The following is a 15,367-nucleotide window of genomic DNA, read 5'->3' on the forward strand; positions in this document are numbered from 1 at the left end:
AACAGAAGAGAAGGCTAACTCCTCTTCAATATGTCTCTATAGGATCCTTACTCTTATAAAAGTGCAATCCTCTTCAGGCTCTCTTACAGAAGAGAAGGGCCAACTCCTCTTCAATATGTTCTGTAGGATCCTGAATTTTATAAAAAGTGGAATCCTCTTCAGGCTCTCTAACAGAAGAGAAGGACAATTCCTCTTCAATATGCTTTGTAGGATCCTGACTCTTATAAAAAATGAAATCCTCTTCAATATGCTTTGTAGGATCCTGAATTTTATAAAAAGTGGAATCCTCTTCAGGCTCTCTAACAGAAGAGAAGGACAATTCCTCTTCAATATGCTTTGTAGGATCCTGAATCTTATAAAAAGTGGAATCCTCGTCAGGCTCTCTTACAGAAGAGAAGGACAACTCCTCTTCAATATGTTCTGTAGAATCTTGGTTCTTGCAACAAGTAAAATCTTCTTCTACAGAAGAGAAAGGCAACCCTTCTATAAAATCCTGGTTCTTACAATTACTGATATCTTCTTCTAAAGGGATTGGTAACTGTTTCTCAGTCTGTTCAGGGAGTAAAGTATCTTCATAAGAAAATACATTACCATCAAGTATAAAAGATTTTAACGGTTCTTTGATATTTTTAACCAAAACTTTGTTTTCTGTCGAAATAAAACTTTCAACAATTTCAGGAATATCACCTGGTTGTGAAGACTCTTCTGTAATCACATTAGACTCGTCAGAATTATTATTTTGACTTAATTCGTTTTCTTGCATTTTGAAAAGAGTTAAAGGTTCTTCAAGTTTCTTTTTATTTTCTTTGGTGTTTTCTTCGAAAGCAATATGTTCATTGGATGTTTCAATATCATCCGTTGTAAAAATACCTAATGCTCTTTCGCTTTGTTTGGTTAGGTCATATTCTTCACATGAATTTTTAGTTTCGCTGATTTCAGAAACAGCTTCAGACCTCCCTTCTTTGATTATATGATTATTCTCACATCCAGAAGTAGCCAATATTTGTCCATTATGCTCTCTAAGTACACCATTCTTGTCGGGAATGACCCTCGCATCTACGACATTGGTATTCATAGGCCCAACATCAACATAACAGGCGACTCTGTCGTCTGTTTGAGATGAACCTAATGGTTTGTCAAACAGTTTTATATCCTCATAACCATTAGCATTTTCATCATTTGTAGAAGGTTCTTCAGACGCGAAGTTTTGAAAGTAGTTAGCATAAACTTCACAAACAGTTAATGGAATTGTAGCGTTTTCTGTCAGACAACTGATATCATGTTCCTCATTTTGTTTTGTTAATACGTCATTTTCATCAGCAGTAAAACTCTTTTTAAATAAAGAAGTAGGTTCCGATTCCTCATTTTCAGCAACAGCAGTGTTCTCATAAGAAATGTCGTTATCCTTTACTGTAGAAGGATTTAAAGAACTCACACCATCTTTTGAAATGACACCATATTCATCATCATTATAACATGTAGCGATGTCATCTGATGAATAAGTTGCTAAGATTCCTTCAACGTGTCTCATAGATGCAGTATCATCAGAAGAATTTGTATTTATATCCGCACAAAGGGAATCTAAAGGTTCTTCATGTTTTTTTGGTGCACAATATTTTGAAGAATTTGCATTTTCTTCTATTGTAAAAGGTGTAAATGATTCTCCAGTATGTAGTATAAGAACCTTATTCTCATGTGAAACTACATTCATCTCAACTTCAGAAGCTACATTCAAGTCAACCTTGGGAAATATATTCATGTTAATTCCAGAATGTGCATCTACGTCGACTTCAGGAGTTATATTTACGCCAACTAAATATGCTACATTAACGTCAACTTCTGGGTCTACATTCACGTCGATTTCAGAAGATACATCAACTTCAGGAACTAAACTCGTGTCAACTTTAGAAACTTCATTAACTTCGACTTCAGGAACTTCAGTCACGTCTACGTCAGAAGCTACGTACCCATCTGCTTCAAGAATAGTATTCAAACCAACTTCAGCAGCTACAACCATGTCTTTTTCTGGAATTTCATATACGTTTACGTCATAAACTTCATTCAGGCCGCCTTCAGGAGCTACATTCACGTCTGCTTCACGTACTATATTCACTTCGTATTCAGAACCTACGTTCAAATCTACTTTAGGAACTACGTTCAAACTGACTCCAAGGACTTCATTTACACCAACTTCAGGAATTACATTTTCGTCAAGTTTAAGAACTTTACTCACGTCTATTTCATCTTCAGTGGCTACATTCACGTCAACTTCAGGAACTACATACACGTCGACTTCAGAAGTTTTATCCACGCTAGCTTCAGGAACTTCATCTACGTCTACTTCAGAAGATACGAACCCATCGGCTTTAAGAACTTTATTCATGTCTACTTCATCTTCAATGGCTACATTCTCGTTTAATTCAGGAACTACTCTCACATCAACTTCAGAAGTTATATTCGTGTCTTCTTCATGAACTATGTTCTCGTCTAATTCAAAAGCTACATTCACTTCTTCTTCAGGAACTACATTCATGTCTAATTCTGTTACTATATTCATTTTGACTTCAGAAGCTATATTCACGTCTAATTCAGGAACTACTCTCACGTCAACTTCAGAAGTTATATTCGTGCCTTCTTCATGAACTATGTTCTCGTCTAATTCAGAAACTACATTCACTTCTTCAGGAACTACATATGTGTTTACTTCTTTTACTGTATTCATTCTGACTTCAGAAGTTATATTCGTATCTTCTTCCTGAACTATATTCATGTCTACTTCTGGTACTATATTCATTATGACTTCAGAAGCTACATTCACGTCTTTAGAAACAACATTCACGCCGACTTCAGAAGCTACATTAATTTCAGCTTCAGGAACTGCATTCACGTAAACTTCAAGAACTTCATTCATATCCAATTCAGGAACTGCATTCACGCTGACTTCAAGAACTTCATTCGCGTCCACTCCAGGTAGTATTTTCACGCCAACTTCAGAAATCACATTATCGTCAACTTCATCTACCACATTAATGCCGACTTCAGTGGCTACAGTCACGTCAACATCAGGAACTAGATACACATTGACTACAGAAGCTTTATCCACGGTAGCTTCAGTAACTTCATCTACGTCTACTTCAGAAGCTACGAACCCATCGGCTTTAAGAACTGCATTCACGCCAATACCAGGAGCTACATTCATGTCTAATTCAGGAACTACATTCACGTCAACTTCAGATGTTATATTCGTGTCTTCTTCATGAACTACGTTCTCGTCTAATTCAGAACTACATTCACTTCTTCTTCAGGAACTACATTCATGTCTACTTCTGTTACTATATTCATTCTGACTTCAGAAGCTACGTTAACTCTTTCTTCAGGCACTATATTCACATCTACTTCAGGAACAAAATTCACATCAACTTCATCTAATACATTCGTGCCGATTTCAGGAGCTATATTCACGTCTCCTTCAGGATCTTCATTCATATCCATTTCAAGAACTGCATTCACGCTGACTTCAAGAACTTTATTCGCGTCTACTTCAGGTAGTATTTTCACATCAACTTCAGAAATCACATTCTCGTCTTCTTCAAAAACTTTATTTACGTCTACTTCAGGTAGTATTTTCACATCAACTTCAGAAATCACATTCTCGTCTTCTTCAAAAACTTTATTTACGTCTACTTCAGGTAGTATTTTCACATCAACTTCAGAAATCACATTCTCGTCTTCTTCAAAAACTTTATTTACGTCTACGTCATCTACTATGTTCATGCCGACTTCAGTGGCTGCATTCACGTCAATATCAGGAATTACATACACGTCGACTTTATCCACGCTAGCTTCCGGAACTTCATTTACGTCTACTTCAGAAACTACGAACCCATCGGCTTTAAGAACTGCATTCACGCCAACGTCATTCACGTCTAAAACAGGAACTACATTCATGTGAACTTCAGCAGCTACGGTCGTGTCTAATTCAAGTACTTCATTCACCCTGACTTCACAAGCTACATTCGCGTCTTCTTTAGGAACTATATTCACATCTAACTCAAGAATTTTATTAGTGTCTACTTCATCTACTACATTCACGTCTCGTTCAGGAACTTCAATGACATCTAATTCAGGAAATCCTTTATCTCTAACTTCGAGAACTACATTCATGCCAACTTCAGGAATCACATTCTCGTATACTTCATCTTCTATATTCATGCCGTCTTCAGTGGCTACATTCACGTCTAATTCAGAAACTACATTAATTTCAACTTCAGGAACTACATTCAGGTCTGGCTCAAAAACTGTATTCATGTCAACTTCACCTAATACATTCGTGCTGATTTCAGGAGCTCCGATCACGTCTTTTTCAGAAACTTCATTCATATCCAATTCAGAAGCTACATTCACTTCTTCGGGAACTGAATTCACTTCTACTTCAGGTACTATATTCTGCCCGACTTCAGAAGCTACACTAATTTTAACTTCAGGAACTACATTCAGGTCTACCTCAAGAATTTTATTCACGTCAACTTCATCTAATACATTCGTGCTGATTTCAGGAGCTCCGATCACGTCTTTTTCAGGAACTTCATTCATATCCAATTCAGAAACTGCATTCACGCTGACTTGGAGGACTTCATTTACGTCTGTTTCAGGAACCACATTATCGTCTACATCATCTACTATATTCATAACGTCTTCAGTGGCTACATTCACGTCAACTTCAGGAACTACATGCACGTCGACTTTAGAAGTTTTCTCCACGCTGGCTTCAGGAACTTCATTTACGTCAACTTCAGGAACTACATACACGTCGACTTCAGAAGTTTTCTCCACGCTGGCTTCAGGAACTTCATTTACGTCTAACTTCAGGAACTACATACACGTCGACTTCAGAAGTTTTCTCCACGCTGGCTTCAGGAACTTCATTTACGTCTATTTCAGAAATTACGTACCCGTCGGCTTTAAGAACTGCATTTACGCCATCGTCAGTAGCTACATTCACGTCTAAAACAGGAACTACATTCACGTCTTCTTCATGAATTGAATTGACGTCTATATCGGGTTTTATATTAAGCCCGACTTTAGAAGCTACATTAATTTCAATTTCAGGTACTACATTCACGTCTACCTCAAGAATTGTATTCACGTCAACTTCATCTAATACATTCAATTCTCGTTCAGGAACTTCAATCATATTTAACTCAGGAACTCCTTTATCGCTAACTTCAGGAACTGCATTCACGTCAACCTCAAGAATTTTATTCACGTCAACTTCATCTACTACATTCAAGTCTCGTTCAGGAACTTCAATCATATTTAACTCAGGAACTCCTTTATCGCTAACTTCAGGAACTACATTCACGCCAACTTTGGGAATCATACTCTCGCTTATTTCAAGATCTTTATTCCCGTTTACTTCATCTACTATATTCATGTCATCTTCAGTGGCTACGTTCACGTCTTCTTCAGGGACTGCATTCACATCTAATTCAGGAACTACGTTCATGTCGACTTCCGGGACTACATTTATGTCTACATCATGCACTAAATTCATTTCTACTTCAGGAGATTTATTAATGCCTACTTCAGCTACTACACTAACATTGGCTTCAGGAGCTACATTCACGTGAGCTTCGGGAACTGCATTCACGTGGATTTCAGAAGCGACATTAATGTCTCTTGCTTGAAGTATGTTTACGTCTAATTCAGGAACTGCATTCACACTGATTGTACGATGCACATTCACGTCTTCTTCAGGAACCAAATTTATGTCTACTACATGTACTATATTCGCGCTGTCTTCAAAAGTAACATTTGCGCCTTTTTCATGAACTAAATTCGTGTCTTCTTCAGAAACTTCATTAACATCTAATTCAGAAACTACATTCAGGTTGACTTCAGGAGCTACATTCATGTTGACTTCAGGAGCTACATTCACGTCTTCGTCACTTACTACGTTCATTTTAACTTCATCAGTTAAATTCACATCTAATTCACGAACTACATTTAAGCCGACTTCAGAAGGTACATTCTCGTCTTCCTTATGAATTGTATTGACGTTTAATTCAGGAACTGCTAAAACGCTGGCTTCAGGAACTACATTCACGTCTAATTGAGGAACTACTTTTAAGTCGACTTCAGAAGCTACATTCACGTCTACTTCATAACTGCCTAAATGTTCCGAAGTAGTTGAAGACCTTTGAGCCTGTTCGATAACGATATCGTTGTTGTAAGCTTCTATACTTCCACTCTTTTTCATAGTAGGTAACAGTTTGCTAATATTTCCTGTTGGAAAATTACTTTCAAACGAAGTAACATTGTCGTATGCCGAAGAAGTAATAGACGCTAATGTTTCTTTGCTATGTTCAGTTAACTCATTATCCATAAAAGACATTATGTTTTCGTTAGTTGAAAGAATGTTTAACACTTCTTCACTGTGTTCATTAAAGGCGTTATCTTCACAAGACGGGATACTTTCATCAATTGCAGAATCATCAGAAATTTTGTTACTGTGCTCACTAGGGCCATTATCTTCAGTAAACATGATATGTTTGTCAGTTGCATATGTTACTAACAACTCTTTGTTGCATTCTGTGATGGTATTATCCTCGGTAAACATGATATTTTTGTCAGTTGCAGGAGTACCTATCGGCTCTTTAATTTGTACGGTGACAGCATTATCTTCAGCATACGTGATTTCTTCGTCAGTTGTAGGAACATGTAACAGTTCTTCACTATGTTCACCGGGGACATTGTCCTCAGAAGACATAGCTTTTTCATTAATGGAAGGAGTTCTCATTAGTTCTTCACTGTGTTCGGTGAAGACATTATCATCAGAAGACGTGATATTTTTGTCAATAGCAGGAGTACCTAACAGTTCTTTGTTGTGTTTGAGGAAGGCATTATCCTCAGAAGAAGCGATATATTTGTCAGTTGCAGAAGTACCTAACATTTCTTCACTATGCTCAGTGAGGACAATGTCCTGAAAAGACGTGATATTTCTGTCCATTCTAGGAGTATCTAATAGTTCTTTGCTGTGTATAATGAAGAAATTATCTTCAGAAGACGTAGCTTTTTCATTAATTACAGGAGTGCCTAATAGTTCTTTGCTGTTTCCAGTGAGGACATTATCCTCAGAAGACATGATATTTTCATCAGTTGCAAGAGTACCTAACAGTTCGTCACTGTGTTCGACGAGGACATTATCCTCAGAAGTCGTGATATTTTTTTCTGTCGTGAACATACTAAAGAACAATTAGATACTCTCGCAACTGACAAAAATATCACTATTTCTGAGGATAATGCTATTATAACCGAACACAATAAAGAGCTACTGAATACTCCAGCAACTGACGAAAATAACACACCTGAAGATATATTATTCAACAAACAAAGTAAAGAACTATTAGATAGTCCTCCAGTTGACGAGAATATCACGCCTCCTGAGAGTAATGTCATCACAAAACACAGTAAGGAACTATTAGATACTTCTGGTGAAGACATTATCTTCACAAGATGTAATCACTTTATCAACTATAGAAGTATTTATTAACCCTTTACTATTTTCAATGAGTGTAGTATTCTCACAAGATGCAGTATTTTCATCGACTGTATAAGAGTGTAACGATTCTTCATTATGTTTAGTAACAGTCTTATTATCGTAAATCTTGATATTTTCATCAGTTGTAGAAAGATTTAATAAATCTTCAGTGTGTTCAGCGAGGACGTCATCCCCAGAAGAAGTGATGTTTTCATCAGTTGTAGAAAGATTTAATAATTCTTCAGTGTGTTGAGCGATGACGTCATCTCCAGTAGAAGTGGTGTTTTCATCAGTTGTAGAAACATTTAATAATTCTTCAGTGTGTTCAGCGAGGACGTCATCCCCAGAGGAAGTGGATGTTTCCATCAGTTGTAGAAAGATTTAATAAGTCTTCAGTGTGTTCAGCGAGGACGTCATCCCCAAAAGAAGTGATGTTTTCATCAGGTGTAGAAAGATTTAATAATTCTTCAGTGTGTTCAGCGATGACGTCATCCCCAGAAGAAGTGATGTTTTCATCAGTTGTAGAAAGATTTAATAATTCTTCAGTGTGTTCAGCGAGGACGTCATCCCCAGAAGAAGTGATGTTTTTGTCAGTTTCAGAATTGTCATGTTCAGAGATATCCGGTTGGTGATCAAACGTTTCTTTAATTTTTCCCTTTTCGTTCGCTGTGTCAGTTAACATGGAATCATCTGAAATGAGATTGCTGTTTTCAGAATTAAAATTTTCGCCCTGCTCATTAACAGCTTGAGGTTTTACGACGTTTTTATCATTTTGGCAAATGCTGTGTGATTGGAAGGGTTCAATGTCTGTTCGAGTAGCTTTTTTGATCTCGCTGAAAGGCACTTTATTGTCAGCATCTTTAGTCAACATAGTGCTATATACTTCTTGTTTGACGGAAGAAAAAGTTTTGTCAGTGAACTGGGGACAGAAAATAACCGTTTCTACAGAACTACTTAGGAATTTATCATCCTCGTCATCAGACGAGCCAAAATCAAAATCGTTGTTAGAAGAAATAGTCTCGAAATCTGCTAATACATTAACTTTACCTAAATTATACTTTCCTGATATACTGTCGTCCTTTTCATAATGGTAATTGTTATGTTTTTCAGTTGTTTCTTCTGTCGATTCAAACGGAGATATAAAAACAATCTCAGCAAACTGTTCTGAAGGTTCCATATAAGAAGTAACTGTCGTTCTTTCGTGATCCTCAGACTCCTCCTTAAGGAGGGCACTTTGTTCTTCTTTTTCAGATACTTTCCAGCTTTGGTTTTCTTCAACAGCAGTTACTCCTGGAATATCAAATTTTGTGTATTTCTCTGTAAGTGAATTTTCACCTGGAAGTTTTAATTCTCCTGTAATCCACTCGGTACCTGGTACTTTTTCTAAGGAATCTTGTTTTATCTGCCTGCTTTTACAAATATTCATCGTTCGTGAAATAAGTGCTCGAGTTGTTCCTTCATTTCCTACTTCTTCAGAAATGCAAAATTTGTTTATGTTTTTACCATTTATTACTGAGTATTCAGGTACTGAAACTTCTTTGACAAGTGTCTGATTGGAAATATTTTTATCATCAGTGTCAGAATTCAAAGTGCTTAAAGGGTCATCTAATGGCATATCAATATTTCCATCTAGACCGTCTTCATAAACTTCTTTCTCCATAGATTCTTCTTCTGTTGTATACACTGACGTACTTTTACTTCCATTCAAAACAGTAACTTCATTCAAATTCACATCAGCAATTTCCTCGACATTCTGGTTTGATATAAGTGAAGAAGAAGATTGTATCTTATCCCACGTAGAATTGCCAGCAGACATTACAGACTGTGGGTATGTATAATATCCTGTGATCCTAATTGGTGATGTTTCTAGACGCTCAATTGTACTGTATTCTGACTGTGGCCTATCTTGTATTTGTACCCACGACAGAAAACTAGGTTGAACAGAATTGGTTACATATCCTTCATCTCCCATAATAAGGGGACAGTTATCCTCAAGAATGTTTTCATGAGTACTACAATTTTCCACTGCTTGATTGAGAGGCATTTCAACTTTTCCTGCTTCGACAAACTCAAAATTACAAATGGATAAATGACGGTGAAAAGAAACGGATTCGTCTTGAGATTCTTGTGTTACGTCTCTTTCGTACATTGATGCTTTATCGTTTTCCATGGAACCTTCAGTCCTAGATTCTTTAACCAGACATTCGATTATACGATCTACATCAGATTCATAAAGAGTTTCACTCGCTTTATCAGAAGCCTTTTGTAACCTCTCATTCTGAAGGATATACATTGTTCGACTATCATCAATAGAATCTTGCTTTGTTTCCAAATTTTCTGTTCCTACCAATGTAGAATTAAGTATTTTACCTTCTGGATCTTCAGCTTTTATATCTAGAGAAATAATATTCCTTGGTCCAAATATTTTCTCAGTCTTTGTTGGCAAGGGGGAATATCCTTCTGATTCAAGAGTCTGTTGCAATCCTCTATGATTATTGGACAAGATATCTGACTTGAATAAATTATTTTTTTCAGAAACTGTACGAGGCTCATTTTTCGAATTGATGTGAACTTGCGAACATGATATAGAGATATTTTCGTTGTCTCTCTTTGGTTGGTTTTCTGATGGTGTATTAGTTGAGTTTGGTACAGTCTTAGCTTGGTCTTCTGATGTTCGAGATTCATCTGGAATGGTTAAAACTTCTGATGGGCAGTTTTCATATGTCAGCGATGAATTTTCTTTTTCTTCATACGTACTCACTTGCTTTTCGTCTTTAGATCTGTCTTGTTCTATGCCACCAGTCTTTTCGTCTTTCGATCTGTCTTGTTCTATGCCGCTAGTCTTTTCGTCTTTAGAATAATCTTTTTTATTCCACCAGATTTTTCGTCTTTAGATCTATCTTGTTCTATGCCACTAGTCTTTTCATCTTTAGACCTATCTTCTTCTATGCCACCAGTCTTTTCGTCTTTAGCTCTGTCTTGTTCTATGCCACCAGTCTTTTCGTCTTTAGCTCTGTCTTGTTCTATGCCACCAGTCTTTTCGTCTTTTGATCTGTCTTCTTCTATGCCGCCAGTCTTTTCGTCTTTAGATTTATCTTTTTTTATTCCACCAGTCTTTTCATCTTTAGATCTATCTTGTTCTATGCCACCAGTCTTTTCATCTTTAGACCTATCTTCTTCTATACTACCAGTCTTTTCGTCTTTAGATTTGTCTTTTTTTATGCCATCAGATTTTTCGTCTTTAGCTCTGTATTGTTCTACGCCACCAGTCTTTTCATTTTTAGACCTATCTTCTTCTATACTACCAGTCTTTTCGTCTTTAGATTTGTCTTTTTTTATGCCATCAGATTTTTCGTCTTTAGATTTATCTTTTTTTATTCCACCAGATTTTTCGTCTTTAGATCTATCTTGTTGTATGCCACTAGTCTTTTCATCTTTAGACCTATCTTCTTCTATGCCACCAGTCTTTTCGTCTTTAGCTCTGTCTTTTTTTTGCCATCAGATTTTTCGTCTTTAGATCTATCTTGTTCTATGCCACCAGTCTTTTCATCTTCAGATCTATCCTGTTCTATGCCACCAGTCTTTTCGTCTTTAGCTTGTCTTTTTTTATGCCATCAGATTTTTCGTCTTTAGATCTATCTTGTTCTATGCCACCAGTCTTTTCGTCTTTAGATTTATATTTTTTTATTCCACCAGATTTTTCGTCTTTAGATCTATCTTGTTCTATGCTAACAGTATCTTTGGAACTAGATAATGAATCGTCAAACTGAGAACCCTTTTTGCCTTTCTTCTTTTTTTTCTGCCTATTTGACGATTTTACACTTTCCTGAGAACTGGATATATCCCATGCTGTTGATTGACACCCTGCTAATTTTTGTACTTCTATTTCATCATGTTTTACTTTATCTTTTACATTTAAAACTAATGTGTCATTTTGTGACATATTCGCTTCTGACTTCTTTTTATTTTTCTTCTTCGTTTTTGATGTAGCATCTTTTTGGGTATAGTTTTCTGGAATCGAGTGAGTAGCTACAAGTTGTACATCTATTTTATCCCTTTCAGCGGATAAATCGTTTTTGTCTCGTTGAAGCTGGTCTTTTCTAATTGCATTTTTAGCCTCCCTCGTTTCTTCTTTTTTATCTATAACTTCTTTTGATGAATCAGAAGATGCAGATTTTTTAAAAGAATTGTCCATATTCTTTTCCCTTTGTTTTTGTTTATTTTCGCACTTACTTGTTTTTATTCCAATTTTGGAGTTTTGGTCTTCATTATTATGAATATCATCAAGAGACTTAATTGGTTTTAAGTTCATGTTATATTCATTTTTTACGAGACAATCGGTATGCTCTCCCAATTCAACTGAATTTTCAATTAATTGCTCTTTAAGTTTTTTCTTTCTTTTCTTTTTGGTTTTACAATTTAAAGACTGGATATCTTCTTTAGATGTTTCCTGTAATCCATTATTGTCGAATTTTTGAGAATGGTATAAACCCTTACATTTGTCCTCCGTTGATGCAGAAGATAAATTATTTTCAAAAACAACTTTAAGGGAGTCTAATTTACATGTTTGTGTACAATTACTTTCATATCCATCAATAACATTTTTAGACTCGGATGTAGATTCTGAATGTTTGGTTCCTATAATATCCTTATCGTATTTATCACAGGGATCGATATTCAATACACATTTTCTCGAGTCTAATTGGTGATATTTTCTTTCGTTAGTTGCTATATTATCTTTTTCAACTGGGTCAATTCCTGATTTTTCTTGAATAAAGTCATTATTTGGTATTTCATTTACTTCAACCTGCCGATTCAGGCTTACAGTAGCTCGAGCTAAAGGGGAAGGAGCTCGATTTCGAAAGCAAGGTGAAGGACTTCTTAATGAACATGGCTGGGGACTTCCCCTCCTAGCTACCTCTGCATACGTTAAACTTCCATTTTTAGGTGATAAAATTGACTCATTTTCATATGTTTTCAATGGCGGTGTAACTGCTTCTTTGTAAAATCTATCGCTACAATCTTGTATGCGCTCATGTTGAGAGGGTGATAAAGCTAAAGGTTCTTTCTCATCCTCTAAAGCACTACTAACCCTGATGGCAGTTGACTCATTTACTTTTGATTGTTTGTCCTTATCAATATTATCTAAAGTAGAAATAGAACTGCAGTAATTAGAAAAGTCATTATCGTTTGATTTCATCACAGAAGCCTTATTCTCTGAAGATACGTTGTCTTGGTAACTGTCCTTGTAAAGAAAATCTTCTGCTGGATGCCAATTAGAATACTTTTTGTCTTCGTTACTTTGACGAATTGTTTGCTCAGAAGAAGAATTTATGATTTCTTGAAATTGTTTCTGTAAGTTCAAGAGAGGAGGAGTTGTTTGATGAGGTGAGAAACTTACTCCCTTCCCGAGAATATCAGCATAAGTAAGTTTGTGAGGTGATGACTTCGTACTTTCTGGCGAAAGGTTCCCAGAACCAACTCCAATTACATTATCCTGAATTTGACTTGACTCTTTTGAAGAAAGATTTGATAAGGTTTCGGGTTTATCATCTGCTTTTTCTTTTTCTCTGCGCTTCTTTTTTCTTGAACGAGGTTGCTCTTCTAGCCACAAAGGATTCTCACTTACCGCATTAGAACTCTGCAACTTTTCTTTAGGTAATATTTCTTTTGTAAAATGTAAATTCTTCGAATCGATTTTATCCGTGAATTCATTAACATTATTGGTCTTTTTGGAGTTTATAATACTTCTTTCATTATTATCTGCAGTAGTAGTGAGTGCTTGAAAATAAGTACAATCATCTCCAGAAACGCTACCTAATGATTTCCCCAAGTCTTCTAAACGATCCTTGGTAGGATCTGAAAGTTTGTTGTTTTCGTTTTGACTTGTTATTAGATTTGAAGGTAACAGTGTAGGACTTTGCTTGTTTATCATCTGTATTCGATTTTCTAATTCTGCGACTTGCTGATTGTATTTCTTGATGTGCTCCTTGATTTCCTTTTGAAGATAATAAATCACTTTGCATTAAAATGAATTAACTATGACCAATTACAGCTAATATTTCACTTAGTTTTTATATTGAAGTGTATGAATACTAATTTGTTCACTGTTTGCTTTCAGATGTATCTTTTAATTCTTCACAATCCACATCTATTCTTAATTTTCCAAATTCGATTTAGACCAAGAATTTTTTAGAAAGTAAAGCAAATATATATATATGTATGTAACAAAAATAGGTTCAATTCGAATTATTAACTACAGAAAAACAACTTTACTCAAATGTTTTCCCTTGGATACCGGTTTTGATGGGTAATCATACACTTCAATCATATATACTTTTTTGAACATTTGATATAATTTAGATATTTTACATGTGTTATGTCAAAGGTTCGAAAAGTATATAAATGAATCATGGGCGAACTAAGAGACTCGGGAGGGGGGGGCGGTAAATAAAAAAGTACGTAACAATAATACAATAATAATAGTGAATTAATGGCTCCAATGTAACATTCTTAGAAATAAAATGAAGAATGAATTACAACTAGAATGAATTACATATAGAACTAATATGTAATATTACATATACAACTAATATTGTGTATTAATATACAACTAATTATAACTAATTAATATTACAACTAATTTGCAAAAGTAAATCTGCATGAATTTTTCATAATTTTCATAAGAATCGAATTCGCTTATACAAATTATTTTTACGCACCCCCCCCCCACCCCCGTCCCTTTCTGGATCCGTCAGTGACAAGAATGAAGCGTGGGATTGCCAAGGAAAACGTTTATCCCAATAAAATAATAAAACAACAAGGAAGTTCTAACACAATACATCTAAGCAAAACTGTTTTTCATACATAGGAGGGTACTTACAGCTTGATAGGCGTTCTTTTTCCCCCATTCTTCAGGAGAAAATGCAAGATTCTGCGTTAATTTTAACTGATGTTCTTTCTGCAACAGAAGATGGCGCAGCTCTGCCAACTCTTGTTGGTACTGTTCTTCCAGATGAACACTCTCAAGTAGATTTTGACATTCCTTCTTTACCTCTTCTTGAAAACTGTCTAGTTCTTTAGATAATTCTTGAGCTGTGGAAATCATATGTTCCGGAGACGAAGGCTTTGCTTGAAAATGAATTTCAAGTTTTTCGACGGCCAGAACAACTTTAGCCCTTTGAATGGCGATGTCTGCTACCAATCTCTGCATATTAAAAAACATTATATGGAAACAGTGAGTCTTTATACTTACAAGTTATATATGAGAGCATGTATTTGAAACTGTTGTTAGCAGAGAGGGTACCTAGTTGATTATTGGACACATCCTAACCATTATAGGTTTAATTCTTCTTTGTTTGTTGTGAAGCTACACAATGAGCTATCTGTGTTGTGCCAACCAGAGGTATCGAAACCTGGTTTTTAACGTTATAAGCCTTCGAAGTTACCGTTGAGCCACTGGAGGACTTTTCTTTGTTTATGATCTATGATATTATATGTACTTCTATAGTGAGTTTATTATATTTAATTGACTCTGTTATTTCTGATCTGCATAGGTAGCTTGATTTATACTGTTTGTTTGTTTCTTTTAAACGTAAAGCTGCACAATGGATTATTTGCGTCGTTCTCATCGCAGGGATAGAACACTAATTTTAGCATTATAAACCCTACAGCTTACTACTAAATCACTGGTGGAAGGGGCGATTTACACAGTCCATATAAAAAGAGTAACTTCAGCTATGATATATTACACAGGCCTGCGAATTTAAACTTCATAAAGTTATTTTGGTTTTAATAACGGATTTTCCATAATTCTGCTACACAGAT

The 15,367-nt window shown here is 35.7% G+C and overlaps 1 protein-coding gene across 25 annotated transcripts in view; it reads right to left on the reverse strand.

Moving 5' to 3' along the window:
* The window catches only part of LOC106470165, a 14,329-nt gene extending 7,095 nt beyond the window's left edge, over positions 1-7,234 (reverse strand). Inside the window, exons 1-5 of one of the 25 annotated variants that reach the window (XM_022398765.1) lie at positions 5,021-7,234; positions 4,865-4,900; positions 3,200-3,277; positions 2,727-2,770; positions 107-2,681 (exon numbers count right to left, since the gene is read on the reverse strand). In XM_022398765.1, the coding sequence (XP_022254473.1) occupies positions 107-2,681; positions 2,727-2,770; positions 3,200-3,277; positions 4,865-4,900; positions 5,021-7,144 (4,857 nt within the window). In that variant the 5' untranslated portion in view covers positions 7,145-7,234. The other 24 variants (XM_022398760.1, XM_022398759.1, XM_022398766.1 and 21 more) reach the window with 24 other exon arrangements.
* Positions 7,235-15,367: the final 8,133 nt, after the last annotated feature.

The sequence above is a fragment of the Limulus polyphemus genome, unplaced genomic scaffold, assembly GCF_000517525.1.
Source record: "Limulus polyphemus unplaced genomic scaffold, Limulus_polyphemus-2.1.2 Scaffold3853, whole genome shotgun sequence".
In the NCBI taxonomy this organism is placed as follows: domain Eukaryota; kingdom Metazoa; phylum Arthropoda; class Merostomata; order Xiphosura; family Limulidae; genus Limulus; species Limulus polyphemus.